The sequence below is a fragment of the Mercenaria mercenaria genome, chromosome 19 (assembly GCF_021730395.1).
Source record: "Mercenaria mercenaria strain notata chromosome 19, MADL_Memer_1, whole genome shotgun sequence".
NCBI lineage: Eukaryota > Metazoa > Mollusca > Bivalvia > Venerida > Veneridae > Mercenaria > Mercenaria mercenaria.
In genome coordinates this window covers 15,252,172-15,270,212 of record NC_069379.1, presented here as the reverse complement: position 1 = coordinate 15,270,212, position 18,041 = coordinate 15,252,172, and the positions used below count along the sequence as shown (strand labels likewise).

Below are 18,041 nucleotides of genomic sequence, written 5' to 3'. Positions count from 1 at the left end.
TCATTGTCAGAGATATTGACTAATCGTCGTTCATATGACTGTTAGATAAACTGAAATCATTGTCGGCGATTCTGACTCATCGTTCATATGACTGTTTGGTAAACTGAAATCATTATTGATCAGTGATTTTGACTAACCGTTCATATGACTGTTAGGTAAACTGAAATTATCATTCTCAGCGATTTTGACTCATCGTTCATATGACTGTTAGGTAAACTGAAATCGTTGTCAGTGATTTTGACTTACCGTTCATATGACTGTTAGGTAAACTGAAATCATTGTCAGCGATATTGACAAATCGTTCATGTGACTGTTAGGTAAACTGAAATCATTGTCAGTGATTTTGACTAACCGTTCATCTGACTGTTAGGTAAACTGAAATCATTGTCAGCGATTTTGACTCCTCGTTCATATGACTGTTTGGTAAACTGAAATCATTTTGTCAGTGATTTTGACTAACCGTTCATATGACTGTTAGGTAAACTGAAATCATTGTCAGTGATTTTGGCTAACCGTTCATATGAATGTTAGGTCAACTGAAATCATTGTCAGTGATTTTGACTCATCGTTCATATGACTGTTTGGTAAACTGAAATCATTATCAGTGATTTTGACTAACCGTTCATATGACTGTTAGGTAAACTGAAATTATCATTCTCAGCGATTTTGACTCATCGTTCATATGACTGTTAGGTAAACTGAAATCGTTGTCAGTGATTTTGACTAACCGTTCATATGAATGTTAGGTCAACTGAAATCATTGTCAGTTATTTTGACTCATCGTTCATATGACTGTTTGGTAAACTGAAATCACTGTCAGCAATTTTGACTCATCGTTCATATGACTGTTAGGTAAAATGAAATCAGTGTCAGCAATTTTGACTCATCGTTCATATCACTGTTTGGTAAACTGAAATCATTTTGTCAGCGATTTTGACTAACCGTTCATATGACTGTTAGGTAAACTGAAATCATTGTCAGTGAAAAAAAAAAAAAAAAAAAAAAAAAAAAAAAAAAAAAAAAAAAAAAAAAAAAAAAAAAAAAAAAAAAAAAAAAAAAAAAAAAAAAAAAAAAAAAAAAAAAAAAAAAAAAAAAAAAAAAAAAAAAAAAAAAAAAAAAAAAAAAAAAAAAAAAAAAAAAAAAAAAAAAAAAAAAAAAAAAAAAAAAAAAAAAAAAAAAAAAAAAAAAAAAAAAAAAAAATCGTTCACATGACTGTTTGGTAAACTGAAATCATTCTGCAATATTTGACTCATCGTTCACATGACTGTTAGGTAAACTCAAATCATTCCCAGCGACTTTGACTCATCGTTCACATGACTGTTTGGTTGGTAAACTGAAATCATTGTCAGCAATTTTAACTCATCGTTCACATGACTGTTAGGTAAACTCAAATCATTCCCAGCGACTTTGACTCATCGTTCATATGACTGTTTGGTAAACTGAAATCATCGTCAGCAGTCTTGACTCATCGTTCATATGACTGTTTGGTAAACTGAAATCATCGTCAGCGATTTTGATTAATCGTCCATATGACTGTTAGGTAAACTGAAATCATCGTCAGCGATTTTGACTAATCGTCCATATGACTATTAGGTAAACTGAAATCATCGTCTGCGATTTTGACTGATCGTCCATATGACTGTTAGGTAAACTGAAATCATCGTCAGCGATTTTGTCTATTCGTCCATATGACTGTTAGGTAAACTAAAATCATTGTCAGCGATTTTCATTAATCGTTCATATGACTGTTAGGTAAACTAAAGTCATTGTCAGCGATTTTAACTGAAATCATCGTCAGCGATTTTGATTAATCGTTCATATGACTGTTAGATAAACTGAAATCATCGTCAGCGATTTTGACTAATCGTCCATATGACTGTTTGGTAAACTGAAATCATTGTCAGCGATTTTGACTAACCGTTCATATGACTGTTGGGTAAACTGAAATAACTGTCAGTGATTTTGACTAACCGTTCGTGTGACTGTTAGGTAAACTAAAATCACCGTCACCGATTTTGATTAATCGTTCATATGACTGTTAGGTAAACTAAAATCACCGTCAGCGATTTTTATTAATCGTTCATATGACTCTTAGGTAAACTAAAATCATCTTCAGCGATTTTGACTCATCGTTCATATGACTTTTAGGTAAACTAAAATCACCGTCAGCGATTTTGACTAATCCTTCATATGACTGTGAGGTAAACTTAAATCATCGTCAGCGATTTTGACTCATCGTTCATATGACTGTTAGGTAAACTAACATCACCGTCAGCGATTTTGACTCATCGTACATATGACTGTTGGGTAAACTGAAATCATTGTCAGCGATTTTGACTCATCGTTCATATGCCTGTTAGGTAAACTGAAATCGTTGTCAGCGATTTTGACTAATCGTTCATATGACTGTTGGGTAAACTGAAATCATTGTCAGCGATTTTGACTCATCGTTCATATGACTGTTAGGTAAACTAAAAGCACCATCGGTGATTTTGACTCATCGTTCATATGACTGTTAGGTAAACTGAAATCGTTGTCAACGATTTTGATTTATCGTTCATATGACTGTTAGGTAAACTAAAATCACCGTCAGTGATTTTGACTCATCGTCCATATGACTGTTTGGTAAACTGAAATCATTGTCATAGATTTTAACTAATCGTTCATATGACTGTTATGTAAACTTAAATCATTGTCAGTGATATGACTGTTAGATAAACTGAAATCATTTTCGGTGATTTTGACTAACCGTTCATATGACTGCTACGTAAACTGAAATCTATTTCAGTGATTTTGACTGACCGTTCATATGACTGTTAGTTAAACTGAAATCATTGTCAGCGATTTTGATTAATCGTTCATATGACTGTTAGGTAAAATCAAATCAATGTCAGTGATTTTGACTTATCGTTCATATGACTGTTAGGTAAACTGAAATCATCGTCAGCGATTCTGATTAATCGTTCATATGACTGTTAGGTAAACTAAAATCACCGTCAGCGATTTTGATTGATCTTTCATATAACTGTTAGATAAACTGAAATCATTGTCAGTGATTTTGACGAATCGTTGATATGCCTGTTAGGTGAAGTGAAATTATGATCAGCAATTTTGACTCATCGTTCATATGACTGTTAGGTAAACTAAAATCATCGTCAGCAATTTTGATTAATCGATCATATGACTGTTAGGTAAACTTAAATCATTGTCAGCAATTTTGACATATCGTTCATATGACTGTTAGGTAAACTGAAATCATCGTCAGCGATTTTGATTTATCGTTCATATGACTGTTAGGTAAACTAAAATCATCGTCAGCAATTTTGATTAATCGTTCATATGACTGTTAGGTAAACTGAAATCATCGTCAGCGATTTTGACTAATCGTTCATATGACTGTTAGGTAAACTGAAATCATCGTCAGCGATTTTGACTAACATTTCATGTGACTGTGAGGTAAACTTAAATCATTGTCAGTGATATGACTGTTAGGTAAACTGAAATCATTGTCGGTGATTTTGACTAACTGTTCATATGACTGTTATGTAAACTGAAATCATTGTCAGTGATTTTGACTAACTTTTCATATGACTGTTAGGTAAACTGAAATCATTGTCAACGATTTTGACTAACCGTTCATATGACTGTTATGTAAACTGAAATCTTTGTCAGTGATTTTGACTAACATTTCATATGCCTGTTAGGTAAACTGAAATCATTGTCAGCGATTTTGGCTAATCGTTCATATGACTGTTATGTAAACTGAAATCTTTGTCAGTGATTTTGACTAACAGTTCATATAACTGTTAGGTAAAGTGAAATCATTGTCAGCGATTTTGTCTAACAGTATATATAACTGTTAGGTAAACTGAAATCATCGTCAGCGATTTTGATTAATCGTTCATATAACTGTTAGGTAAACTGAAATCATTGTCAGCGATTTTGGCTAACCGTTCATATGACTATCAGTTAATTTTAAAACAGAAATCAACGCCAAAGATTTTGACTGTATTATTCATTTAAACAGGAAAAAAATGTGATGATAACAAATACTACTGAATTGTATATTATGCAAATACCCTTTCAAACACATGAATTAGTACTCTTTCTTTATTTATATATGCAAAACATGATTTTCTTTCTTTTTTCATTTCAACAGAGAAGTTTCAGTAACGATGAGTCACTGCTGCCGTGGTAGAAGAGCATTCGTCATTACAAAAGTCTTGTGAACAGCATTTAAAACACAGGTTGTGCGTCTTTGACGTCAGTGCTAGGGCTGTGCATTGCTGAAAGTTCAAGAAATATGTTGAAGTTGTTGTTTTGTTGTTATACATAAAAGCATCCAATTTTCTGTTTACACATCTGTTAAACAAAACCAAAGCTGCGAAACAACATCGATGTGTGCCAATGAAACACGTGGTAAGAGAAATGACACCGGTGCTTACGAAACGATCACGGAGCAAGTGAAACTATATCTATGCAAGCAAAACGACAACGGAGTAAGTGGTCCGAGAGCTCACGGACTTTTATTGCAACAATTGAGGCCAAAAGAAGTTTATATATTTTTGGAAACAATATTTCATATCCTCCATAAAAACTCATTTCTTAAGTGTAAGAGCCGTGCCTATCTATATTTTGTTCACTTATGTTTGTGATAGGGGAGGTAAAACTCACTTGTAAAAATTTTGGGGGTAGTGTAAAGTTTACGACTACCAGTTTTTTCACTGTTTACTTACAGTAACTATCTTATTGTCAGTAAATATATATATGTCAACCAATGTCAGCAAAAAGAAATTCATCAAAAAGGAATGAAGGGCAAACTTGATATTTAAGGTCAAAGGTCAAATTTATGTACAAATCACAAAAATTGGCATATTTGAAATTTATTTTTATTCTTAAAAATTAGTTTGTTATCATAAGTCACTCAGGTTTATATATGTAATGTGTATATATCAGTCAAAGTCGGAAATGCAAATCTTATTGCAAAACGTCAAGGTCAACCCTGATAATTGAAGGTCAAAGTTCATTTTCATGCAAAAATATAAAAAATGATACATTTACTTTTTCTAACGTTTTTAATAATGTATTCACATTGTTAGTCACTGAAGTTAATTCATTTTAATATCTGTATGTCAGGCAAAGTCAGCAGTGCAAAGGTTACCCCAAAACTACCCAGGGTAAAGCTTATATCAAAGGTCAAAGGTCAAATTTGTGTGAAAAATTGCATGAATAGTTTCCTGTATGAAATATAACAGCTATTTCTTGTCATTATTTGTAATTGCTCGTGATTTATTTTAATGTATATTTGTCCCACAATGTCAGTAATAAAGATATTGTCTAAATTCAGACAAGTTCAAATGTAATATTAAGGGTCAAAGGTCATTTTCAAGTAACAGAATGAAAAAATAGCTCTTTAACTTTTCTTCTTGTTAATGATATTTTGTCGATATTAATCAACAATATCAGTTCATTTTAATGTATAAAAAGTAGGCGATGTCTGGTATGCACATATTATTACAAAACATTCAATGTCGACCATAATTTCAAAGGTCAAAGGTCAAAAAAGTGAGTAAAATGTTGCAATAATATCACCTGTTTGTAATAATTTTTATTGTTTAAAAGTATTTGTTTTGTCATTTTAGTAACTGATCGTTGTTCATTTTACTGTAAATATGTCAGACGATGTCATGGAAGAGAAAATAAGTCAAGGTCGAACTTGGTATTAAAGGTCAGGGGTCATTTTTTTGCAAAAGATCAAATTGTAGTATACTTACTTATAACTTTTTTCAAAAAATAATAGCGCTTGTTAGAATTTTCTGTTAGCAATTTATTTTTTTATGTATACATGTCAAGCAAGGCCAGGAATGTAGGTCTTATCCAAATAAGGCAAAGCCAAACCTATTATCAAAGGTCAAAGGTCAAATTTGCGTGAAAATTAGCCAAAAAAACCCAGTATTTTTGCAATGATTTTTCTTTTTTTTTAGGGGGTGGGGGAGGTGGGTATTTCAAAACTATTTACTAATTATTATTCATTTTAAAGTATATATAACAGATGATATTATTCTTGAAATAATAATGAAAAATTAGTCAAGGTCAAATCTGACATTAAAGGTCAAAGGAGAGGGTCTTCAAAAAACTCGCCATTATGAAAAAAACTGGCTGGAACAAGTTGGGAAGTAAATGCAAAGATCCTACCACAAGTCTACACAGGCAACGTACGGCCCATAGCAGAGTACGCATCTACCTTATAAGTAACTGCTTCCAAAACCAGTAAAGATAAACTGGACAAGGTTAAATTTCAGGTCTGAGGATAATCCCGGGGTAATGAGACAATTACAATAAAATAAATGGAAAAGACAGCCAACCCTGAGTCATAAGAGACAAGACGAGAGTACAAAGCTTTTGTGCATGCAGAGAAGGCAAAGAGACTACCACTCCACTCAAAACTCGAGAGCAGAATCAAGAACAGACTGAAAACAGAGTCTTAACCATATCGCCAAAGAACTGCAAAAAGGGAAAGCAGCAGCACTGGACACAGAGACAGAGCCGCTCGAGCCCAATGAATGGGTTGGACACAGAGACAGAGCCGCTCGAGCCCAATGAATGGGTTCCCAGACAATGTGCTCCCAAGATCAGATTGGAGGTGCCAGGAGTGGAAGAAAATGGAAAGTAACATCAGGCTTACCAACAATCTCTTAGGCTAGAAATAATCAATAACCGCTATCCAGCACACTCTTGGATCCAAGCATATACCGATGGATCAGTGGAAAAGGCAGTTCAGAAAGCTGGGAGTGGTGCCTACATCAAATTTTCAGACAGCTCCTCCTTCATACTCTCTCATCCAGTCGGCAAGAGATGCTCCAACAACAGATCCAGATGCAAGCCCTCACATAAAAGGGACAATATATTCCTAACAGACCCCAAGTCAGCTCTTCAGGCTCTCTCAGCAGGTCCATCAGACAACTTAATCAGACAGCTGTTGAAAAACATCAATCTCCAGCCTGAGAGCAACAATGTAGCATTTCGATGGGTTCCTGCACATGTTGGCATAGCTAGAAATGAAGCTGCGCACAAACTTGCAAAGACAGCAACCAGGCAAATACAGCCCCAACCTCCAACTTCATACAGAGAAGCTTAGACTCTGTGGAAGAAGAGCTTTGCGTAAGACTGGAAGATCATAAATGGAGGTTACCCGCCAAATCAGAACTGTCTACACAAGCTAAACAGCCAATTAACTGTCTTCTGTCTGCACACTGGAGACTGTGGCCTGAGAAAACATATGAAGAAGCTGGGTGTTGCAGAGAAAGCTAAATGTCAGTGCGGATCAGAGGAACAAACACCGTTTCACATTCTGCAGAGCTGTTCCTATCTGGAAGAAGCACGCCAGAAAGTTTGTCCAACAGACATCCCATTTGAGACCAAGCCGTGAAGAGATATCAGCGACCTGCAGAATACGATGCAGTTCATTGCCGCATCTTATCATTTATAAGATATAAAACGGCCATAAGAAGATGGAAGGCAGTAAGGAAGTAAGTAAGTAAAGGCTAACATTAAAATGAATTAACATCAAGTTATAACAAGATATGTTTGAATAAAGAAATTAAATAACAGTGCTATCTTTTGAATTTATTACCCAAAAATGAATTTTAAACTTTAACATTAGGGCTGATCTAGACTCATGTCTTCTGATATCTTCATTGTTGACATTGACCCATATATATATACATGTATGAAACTTAAAGGAATAACCATAAGATATTAATAATGACAAAATACCTTTAAACAATGAAAAGTATTGCAAAAAATGCTTTTTTTTGCGATCTTTCACGAAAATTTCACCTTTTACCTTTGATGTCCTTTACCAATCACTGTTTTTGAAATTAGATCTGCATTGCTGACATTGATTTACAAATAAACATAAGACAAAATTATTTTCAATGAACAAAATGACAAAATAATTTGTAACGAAGAAAAAATTAAAAATGCTACAAACAAACAACTGAAAACGGAACCACCGAAAGGCGCAAACTATAATTACTTACGATGTCACGTATACAACCGGAGTGAAATCGCACTATTCCATCAAAGTTGTGATCAAGAATTTGATTGACAGAACAGGTCTGAAACCAGTGCAAAAGTTTAAATTTGTTACATGTTTTCAGTAAAATTTTGGAATATTGCGGTGAAATATATAAAATATATAATTATTATGTCAGTTTCAACTTGAAAATATTTTTCACTGGTATGGCAGTGCAGCAATAGCAAAAGTTTGCAACTACAATTGTAAAAATACTAAGAGTTTCAATACTCAATATCTGATGTTTAGTTTGTTAACATGGGGGGAAAAGTGCTTCAATTTATTAAGGCAATTTATCATACCTCCTCCAGTGCACACTGGGCAACATGGCGACAGTTTCTAGGATCGTCCTCGTCATGGCATTGCAAGCAAAACGGACCTCTGTATGGTTGCGGAAGTTCTGAAAATTTTATTATAAATGAGAAAAGGTTTTGATGAATATTCAGCTAAGATTACATAGGTTTTCATTCAATTTTAAGGGACATGTGTGCAAAGTGGAAGAAGTATAAACCGGACAGCCTGGAGGGTTTTAAGGGACATGTGTGCAAAGTGGAAGAAGTATAAACCGGACAGCCTGGAGGGTTTTAAGGGACATGTGTGTAAAGTGGAAGAAGTATAAACCGGACAGCCTGGAGGGTTTTAAGGGACATGTGTGCAAAGTGGAAGCAGTATAAACCGGACAGCCTGGACAGCAATCGTGAAACATCGGGTATTTCCGTATCCCCTCCGTATTACGTAGCACTAAGGCCGAGGTGATCAGATTGCCTCGAGAACGGACAGAAAATACGTGACCAAGATTTTCTGTTTTGAGGGGTTCCTGTGGATTTGTAGTTTTAATTTCAAAATACTATTTGTTTGGTCAGTTGAAATACAGTGAATAATGCATTGCTCTTCTGTGTATAAAGTCTAGTAGGCGAAACGGAAGAGCAGCTAAACCTGAAATTATTGGGATAATCTGAAGAAGTGGAAGTGGTCTGGTAATGTCTACGAGTTTAGGTAGTGGACCCGTAATAACAACTGAAAATCTCCGTGGGATTTCGTATACTACTTCGGCATTCATCGGCCAGTTTTCCGTAACAACCGGAGAAAGCCGAAATCACATATGCATAGCACGAAACTGAACGGAAATTGCCGTTCACTACCTATGGCCCCTTTCATCGGAAAATAGTCATCAAAAGACAAAATTTTGTAAACATGATATATTTTTTCACACTTCACGTTTGCTTTCTATTAGTAGAGAAGCTCCTGTGAGCAAGTGGTTAAGGTCGCTGACTTTTCGAATCATTTGCCCTTCACCTCAGTTGGCACAAAACTCCGCTATGGTTGTAGAATCTTTTCATAATATGAGAAATGCATTACGCTGACCGGCGGATGGTCGGCTATTCTACACAAGTGCCCTTACCCACCCTTAAAAATTCTAAATCATATAATAAAAATTGTAAGGGATTGTCTTCGAAGGCAGTCATAAAAGTCGAAAGTCAGTTATCTGCAAAGTGGTGTATTCTCCTCGATAATAGCCTTGAGACAGCTGGTGTGCCAATATTTTTATGTAGGAAATGAGAGAATAATAAAAAAACAAGGAAAGAAGACGTAATTACGGTTATAAATATATCTGGAAACCTAACATTATAATATGAACATGCAAAAGCATAATACCTTGATTATCATTTAAAAGAGAGCTATGCTTTCGCACTGAAATATTTCGTATCGCAAAATACAGAAGTTTGTAAAATTTTAAAAGTCACAACTTTTGAATAGGTTCTGGTTCACGTAATTTCTGGCAAAATGCGCTGAAGTACTTCATTCCGATTTTTCTTATTAAGTTTCTGTAACTTTGGGTCAGATCCCTAAAAGCTGTAACAGGAATTATCCAGACAAGGTTTTTTTATTTTGCATTTGGTAAAAGTTCAAAGGGCATACTTTTACACCTAAACGTGGAATGGTAAATGTATGTACTGATAAATTTCACAAGTTCACTTCATATTGATACTTTTTTAGCCAGAATCTTTGAAACTGTAGGGGAGTTATTCCGACGATGATTATATGGAATTTTGACAATATACCGGCAGTATTCCATAAAATTTCAAAGGGCCATAACTCCTAAACGGCACACGGTATGTTCATGTCCCGAAAATATGCTCTTGAAAGTTAACTTCATAATAATATATTTTTGTTAGTACTAATCAGATGGCTTGAAAAATATGAGAGGCATTATCCGAACAAGGCCTATACATATTAGTGTTACGCAATATAACATTCTGAATATTTCAAAACCGGATAGTACGTTCATATCTTGATGATATGCGCAAGTTCACTTCATATTGGTTAGAGACCACCAATTGTTTCCCCATACGGGTTTCCATTATAACATTATGGCGTTTACGGCCTTCCATAAATCGAAACACATTTTCTTCGAGAACTATCTAAGCTCTATTAAAATAACAGATCAAAAACACGAAAAATGATACTATGATCGATTTTTTTAGCGACAGAATGATATGACCCCCTGTTTGGTGGGAGGAAACCGTTTCACGAAACTTTTTTTTTCAATACGCATGAGATGTAGCAAATATTGTCAAAATATGTATTATGATAATGTAAACGCATTTAAAGGTATACGGTTGACCTATTCCCAGAGAGTTCCGTCAACTTTTTGAATTGATGCTCTCTGACCTATAGATGCATACTTTGTAAGTTTGGGCTAGATCTCTTGAAAATTGTAAAATGAGTTATTTTGGGTCCGACTGACGAACAATGCGCAAGTGCGATGCCCTATCCCTCCCCACTCCCACCCCCAATTCCACACATATACGTGCGCGCACACACACCTAGACCTTCCATTCACATAGCCCACCACAACCACTACATTCTCTTCACCTCCCCAAGTTTGTTTTCGGGGAGTATAAAGAAACTGTTAATTCCACTGGGCCATTCAGAAAAAAGGCACTATTCCACTAATTATTTTTACTCCGTATATGAATTAGAATGCTTACTAGATACTCCGCATCCATTAACGTTACAGAAGTCATCGTTACAACAGTGCTCGCATACAGGTATGTCTGTGTTACCTCGTACAAGTAGTTGGCTGTCCTCTCTATCACGTTTTCCTAGAAGTCCACACTTCTGTAATAAGTGTTGTTAAATGATGAATTTTTTTATGATTTACTAATAAGCTTCAAGCTTAAATGTTTAGAAGAGACCGTTTGGGGTGTCTTTTTTAGTATCTTTCCTGCGTTATAAGAGGCGGCATATTATACTTTAAAGACATATCGGACACTTTTCTATATGTATATAGGCAAAAATTTTCCTACGGACAGAATTTCTTTAAACTTTGTGTACTGACTGAGAGTCAAGTCTAAACAGGAAATATGTATTAAAATCATAGGTGCCCGGGCTTGATCTTATATTATCTGCCCTTGAAAATAGATTTTTTTTCAGTATTTTCCTACTTTCAAGGGCAGATAATTCATGACCAAGGCTTGGTACCTGTTATTTTTTTTATTTCATATTTCTGATTTTGGTTTGATTCTCTGTCTCTAAAGAAGAAATTCTGTCCGTAAGAAAATTATGCCCAATGTCAATATAGACACTTTGGCAAATGTCCTTAACTACGAACATGACAAAATGATACCGCAAAGTCCTGGTCTTTCCCATGTACTGACTTTCTTTAAACTTTATATACTGACTGCAAATGAAATCTGAAACTGAAATATAAGTTAATATGCACAGTTTCCTTGCCTTGATCTTGAATTATCTGCCCTTGAAAAATGGATTTTTTAGTATTTTCTGATTTGCAAAGGCAATTACTCAAGATCAAGCCCGGGTACCTAGAATTTTAAATACATATTTCCGTTTTAATCTTGACTGTCAGTTAGTACACAAACTTTAAAGAAATTCTGTCCGTAGGAAAATTTTTGCCTATATACATATATTAATCCGTCCGAATTGTCTTTAATTAAATATTCTGCTTTCTTTCGTTGTTTTCTCCTTTCTTCTTGTTTCTGTAGAACAACATATATGTAGTTTCTTTAAAGTGGAATTATGGACATTTTTCAAATAAAAATCCAGCTGAAATAGATGTGTGTGTAAAAAGCGTGGAGGAAATGATAGTTTTTAACCCAATATACCAAACTATTCCTGTTACCAGTACGAAATAATAACTTTCCAAATATGACTTTCCTTATTTTGACTGGGGCAGTCTTTTTAAGAAAAGTCGAACTGCATGCAGGAGTCGCCTCCCTTCAACTTCAGAAATCTCTACCTATAGGTAAGGGAGAACAATGCGTAGAAGATTGAAGAAAAAAACTATTATTTTATTGTCCGGTTTATTTATTTCTAAAGCATCAGTTTCAAATACTTACGCAATAGCTTAATTTAACACATTTTAATGCACAGCAACCGAAAATTGTTTTTATAAAACATTCACCAAAAACACACTATGTACAGTAAGATGCGCATAATGCAACTTTAATGAACACGGCCCCATATGTAGAACATTATTCAGATTGTGACGGCCATGAAATACAACATTCTACAGCGTGACTAACGCAGTAAATGTTTTTTTTTACAAAAAAACATTACAAATTTTAATTCTTTTTTTTTTAAAGATAAATGCTGCCAATAACACACTATATCACTTTCACTTGACTCTGTTTTACGCTATTGACAAATTAAAGGGTGCAATAACAACAGAAGATCCTTGCAGCTGGCAAACAAAGCAAATGAGAACTCGTCTCTCGAGATGATAATCTTAAGATGATAGTAGACCAGTTATGACAAACGGCTTTTGACAACATTTGGCGTATATTGTGGAAAATATAAATCTTATTCCGGACCTTCTACATTACGTCCGGAAATTGCCGACATGACTATCAACACGGAAATTGCCGAGCGTTTTTCGGGTCTACTACCTTAAAAATGCATAAGCTTACATATTTGGATTCACAACCACTGGTGTATAGGATCAGACCACCACTTGAAACAAACTGCCTGGTCATACATTGCTGAAATGCAAATAAGATTTTATTTTGAAAACAAGGCTTGCTTTCAAAATATAATGTACACTGCTGGATTATTCCGAAGGCAAATTTTCTTAATACCTCTTAAGCATTCGTGATAATTCGTCTAAACCCCAGTACACGTAGGCCTACATATAATATATACACTTGAGTAATTATACAACCTAAATATCATAGGAGAACCCTTTTTAATTTCTTTCAAAATCTGATGTACAATGCTTGCAAACCTTCTTAAAACACTTAAACATATACTCTTTTTTTCTTTTCTGATATTTTTTTTTTCAATGGTAGCTTAAAGAGACCGCAGTTTCGAATTGGAATTTCGACACGAATAAAGTGCCGGATGATTAACCAGTAGACCACACGTTCAAACGGGAATGTTTCGACATCAAGACTCAAGAGTGACGAAAATAAGTTTCTATTTGGCATAGAAATATATGCATACATACCAGAAATTTTTAAACCATGGAAAATTCTATATTTTCAATGATAGGTTAAATCTTTGCAAGACAAAATTTCAATTCGAAACTGCGGTCTCCTGGTTAGGCTCCTGGCGCTTTATTTATACCATCTAAAGTTAACCTTTTGCCTGCTGGTGGCAAGTGATTCTGCCACTGTGACCAGAGCAGACCAAGATCAGCCTGAATTTACGTGCAGTCTGATCATGGTCTGCACTGTTCACTATTCAGTCAGTAAATTTTCAGTGAACACCCCTTCGAATTCTAAATGATATTGCCCAAATTGAATGATGGACCAGTCCATTTTAGAAATTTAGCCGAGTTAGGATTGAACTTACATCTGAATCGGGACACAGCGTGATCACACCACAATCAGCTGGATGAGGGGCATCTACACATTCAAAACATCTTATTGTGCTTTCTGCAATAAAAAAAAACTATTAAAACTACATGCAAAAGAACCTTTCGTACGTTTGTTAATAAAATAATGCATTCCTAACATTTTTCAATGCTTTTTATAATAACATTAAAAAAAACATCAAAAACATCATACATTTTGCATTCAAAAACATCATAGTTGGATTTCTGTACAAATAATAGATTCAAAACATATAATTGTGTTGTCTGTAATAAAAGAACATGTGGTTTGTGATGTGTAACACTGAATTAGATATTTGATAAATGCAATTTTTGCAATAATTCTAATGTATTCTTGATTCTTGAGGTTTTCATTCATATAGATGTTCATAATCGTGTGAGTATTTTGTCTACATGAATTGCATATTTAGGTCTTTGTGCTGTACACATGCATGCTCCTGTTGTTGCTAGTTTGTATCCTAAAAACAACCCCAAGGACACTTTGAACAAAGACTTGCCTGAAGTTTGAAAGCATACTGTATCTAAGATAGAGAACAGTTTAAATTGTTTACTAAACATGTTCTCTTTATTTTATAAGGAAGCAAGTCTTACAAGTGTACTCTATCTAAGATAGAGCACACTTTAAAGACACACCACTTTATCTGAACTTGAATAAGTAAATTAGAACTTCACACAATTTTAAAAGAATCACAAGCAAGCCATGATCCCTTTTAAATTATCTTTACTACTCACCTATTCCACTAACAAATGACAACAGAAGAATGAATATCATCATGGTGATCAAATATTGTCTGCAAACAAATTAAAGTAGCATATCACTATACATGTTTAAAGCTGCTAGTTTATAGTTTAACGACAAAAAAATCGTTTAGTCGATAAAGCATCTCAATGATACGTTTCTAAGTACCTAAAAGGCGTCTCCATGTTGCGTTTTAAACTTTTCAAATAATCTGAAACCGGTTTTCGTGGGTGGCTAATTTTATTGGATTTAAAAATTTAAACTTTCTTATTTTCTATTAGCTATATTTATCAGCTGATTATCCGTTTTTTTAATGATAGATAATGTAATAATCATGAATAGCCATAAAATATTTTTATCATTTTTTTCTTAAGTGACGGTTGATATACAAATATTCTTCCCTAGTGGTAGGTGCAAATGCGAATATTTTACTCAAGGGTACCTAAATCTTTGAAAACAGTACTGCATTGAAATTAAATCCATCATTAGACCATGTTCCCATCAACTTTAATTAAAGCAGTACGCGAAGGATTACATAGGCGAGTATTGTGCGTCAAATTTATCCATCCGATCGGTTTTGGGCAACTAAATCATTTTATAGTTCAACCATCGTTTTTATCCAATGACAAGCGAGGGATTTTCAAAAAAGTAACCAACTTATTTTCATATTGTTTCATAACTGAAGAATCTGATCCACTTAATCATGAAGTAGTTCAAAATTAATGAGTATTCATTGTTCCGCCTATTATGGATTTCCCACATTCTAGGAGGCGGAGCAATTACCAAAGCAGGGACTGCATACAAGCAATGTGTCTATGTAGATCTAATAAACGGACCAAGTAGATAAATGAGCTGTGCCATGTGAAAACCAACATAGTGGGTTTGCGACCAGCATGGATCCAGACCAGCCTGCGCATCCTCACAGTGTCGTCAGGATCCATGCTGTTCGCTTATTAACAGTTTCTCTAATTACAATAGGCTTTGAAAGCGAACAGCATAGATCCTGACCAGACGTCTGGCGCGGCTCAAATATTTTAATGCAAGCTGTACTTTCATAGATCAAGTTTGACCTTTCTGTATCTTTCACTACCTCTACTGGTCTAAAAATAAACCAGGGTGCACTTAGATTCCACTTTGTCTTGTTTTATTTATACATGTAGTTGCTTGACTTGTACTGTTACATCATTACGAGTTAAACCTGCATATCATATTTCCATTGAATAAGAATATAAGATCGTGTTCCACAAAGTACTCGATAAGACTGATGTATTTATGATATAAACTAAATTAAAATCAGCACTGGATCAACCGCTGTTTTGCTAAAGGTTGGCACTAAATTGACCTTGTATAAAGTTGGGCTAGACTTTAGAATCTGTCCGTAGCTATTCTTGTTATTTGGGCATTCTTTTATTTATCGATATGGTAGCATGGATATATTTTCCTCGCCAGGTTTAGAAAATGCGGGGGGTGTGGGGGGCAGCAGCCCCCCAATTATGAAATATACAAACTAAAAAAGCCTTACCTTTATATAAACCATACAGGTACTGGATATTGCAAATTATGCAGATTTTACCTACGGACAGATTCTAAAAGTGAGCCAATGAATTAACAGAAGGCGTGGTTAGTTTACTTCAGAGAGAGCTTTTTTGCAGTTTTGACCTGAATTGGGGCGTTAAACTATAAGCCGGTTATAGATCACTTATTGAACTTCTAAATGCATTAAGTTTTGCCTTCACTACGCTACGCTCCGTTTCGGCAAACTTAGTTGCATTAGAAGTTCAATAAATGATCTATAACCTATACTTACAGGCTATTACCTTTTGAAAGACGTTTAATAGGATTTAGTCATCTCGGCACATTTTAGGTCTTATGGCGATATTTCCAGTTTTTGATGACGAAAGCTGACGTCAGAAGCCCCTCTGGGCATTAGTAAAGGCATTAGATGACATCTGGGTAGAACCACCGGCCTTTGACTGTGAGACCTGGAGAGCCTGTGCTACATAGCCGCGCGCAAACCAACAAAACGTAACTAAACATTTTCGCCAAGACGAAATGAAATGTGTCGTTTCGCGTAGGCGTGCGCGGCATTAAAATATTTTGTTTTGGTGGGTTGGTGCTCACGCCAACGCAAAATAAAATGTTTCTTCCGTTGCGATCTATGTTTCTTTATATCGCATTGTTAGTTTCGTTTTGTTGCGATGGCGCCTGCGCCAAAACGATACTCAAAACTGTCAAAATTTAGTTATGGTGCGTTGGTGCCTGCTCCAGGACGACACAAAGAAATGAGCTACAAAACAGCGTAAGCACGCCAACGCGACATAACGAAATGTCCTAAACCAGCCGCCATAGATAACTCTTCAATGCTTTTCATGTAGAAGAGATTTTCACGATTTCTGTTTTAACTTATTCCTTACTATATAAGGAAGTAGAAAATAGTAAATATGAGTCAGCAATCTCCCATACAGAGTTGTCGTTCTTCGACTTCCGCTTCGGATGCATTTCGAAGAAGTGAATTCTGGGTAAGTTTGCCTAGACGTATCATCGTCAGTGAGTTGACATTGACATTGACAAGAGAATTCGAAACTTGGCCACTGACAAGAAAATTCGAAACTACGTCCTTCCAGATTGAAAGTTTGAAGCTATACGTAGTGTGATAACCGGGCGGCCCATCGAATAAACTAACAAATGATCAGCGAATAAAATAAGTGATTCTGGTATGCAGCTAATATGACAAATTTGAATGTTCCCAACACCATCAACGTACTTGAAAATCTTAACTAACCTGATGTAAAAATGTAGGTAATCTCTTACGTGCTAGATCAATGTTTATCAAGTAAGTCTATTAACAATAAAAGATAACCTTGTTTCATGCCAAGATAAACTTGCATAAATTGTTCGATGATAAAGCCTGCTTGTAAGAGTAACATTTAGTACTTATTACCTATTTACCGAGTCTTATTGCCTATTTACCGGGTCAAGTTTTAAAATCAAGCTATTAAACATTATGTGGAATGATTTTTCATTAAAATATTTGAACGATTGATTTAAACTTTATGATTTTGCTTCGTCCGTATCATCGCGTTGAACATTAGCAGACTCAGTCAAACCGAGCCTGCTTGCTTGGTTGTATTCAACAGTCTCTGGATTTATTTTTCGAATCCGGAATTTTCGCAATCTTAAGTACCTCTTTTTTTTTTTTTTTTTTTTTTTTTTTTTTTTTTTACTTTTCTTTGATTTTTTTAACGTCAAACAATAGTGGTCTCATAAAGAAAATAATTGGCCGACAATAAAACTGAATTCTTGGGACGATTTCTCGGTCCACCAATGGGAGTATTTTTTTTCTCCCGTGTGGTTTTTGTGGGTTTTACCAA

The 18,041-nt window shown here is 34.9% G+C and overlaps 2 protein-coding genes across 3 annotated transcripts in view; one reads left to right on the top strand and one right to left on the bottom strand.

Moving 5' to 3' along the window:
* The window catches only part of LOC123542847 (uncharacterized), a 44,604-nt gene that overhangs the window by 2,876 nt on the left and 23,687 nt on the right, over positions 1-18,041 (top strand). The gene's annotated exons all lie outside the window — the stretch shown is intronic.
* Positions 4,097-17,549, bottom strand: LOC123542674 (uncharacterized). 2 transcript variants are annotated; one of them, XM_045328623.2, is made up of 8 exons: positions 17,453-17,549; positions 14,664-14,722; positions 13,892-13,974; positions 13,009-13,080; positions 11,071-11,200; positions 8,380-8,477; positions 8,043-8,120; positions 4,097-4,286 (listed from the first exon to the last, which is right to left on the bottom strand). In XM_045328623.2, the coding sequence occupies exons 2-8, from the start codon at positions 14,704-14,706 to the stop codon at positions 4,167-4,169; spliced, it is 624 nt and encodes a 207-aa protein (XP_045184558.1). In that variant the 5' UTR covers positions 14,707-14,722; positions 17,453-17,549; the 3' UTR covers positions 4,097-4,166. The 2 variants fall into 2 exon arrangements, with proteins under 2 accessions (XP_045184558.1, XP_045184559.1); XM_045328624.2 differs by lacking the exon at positions 17,453-17,549 and adding an exon at positions 15,741-15,893.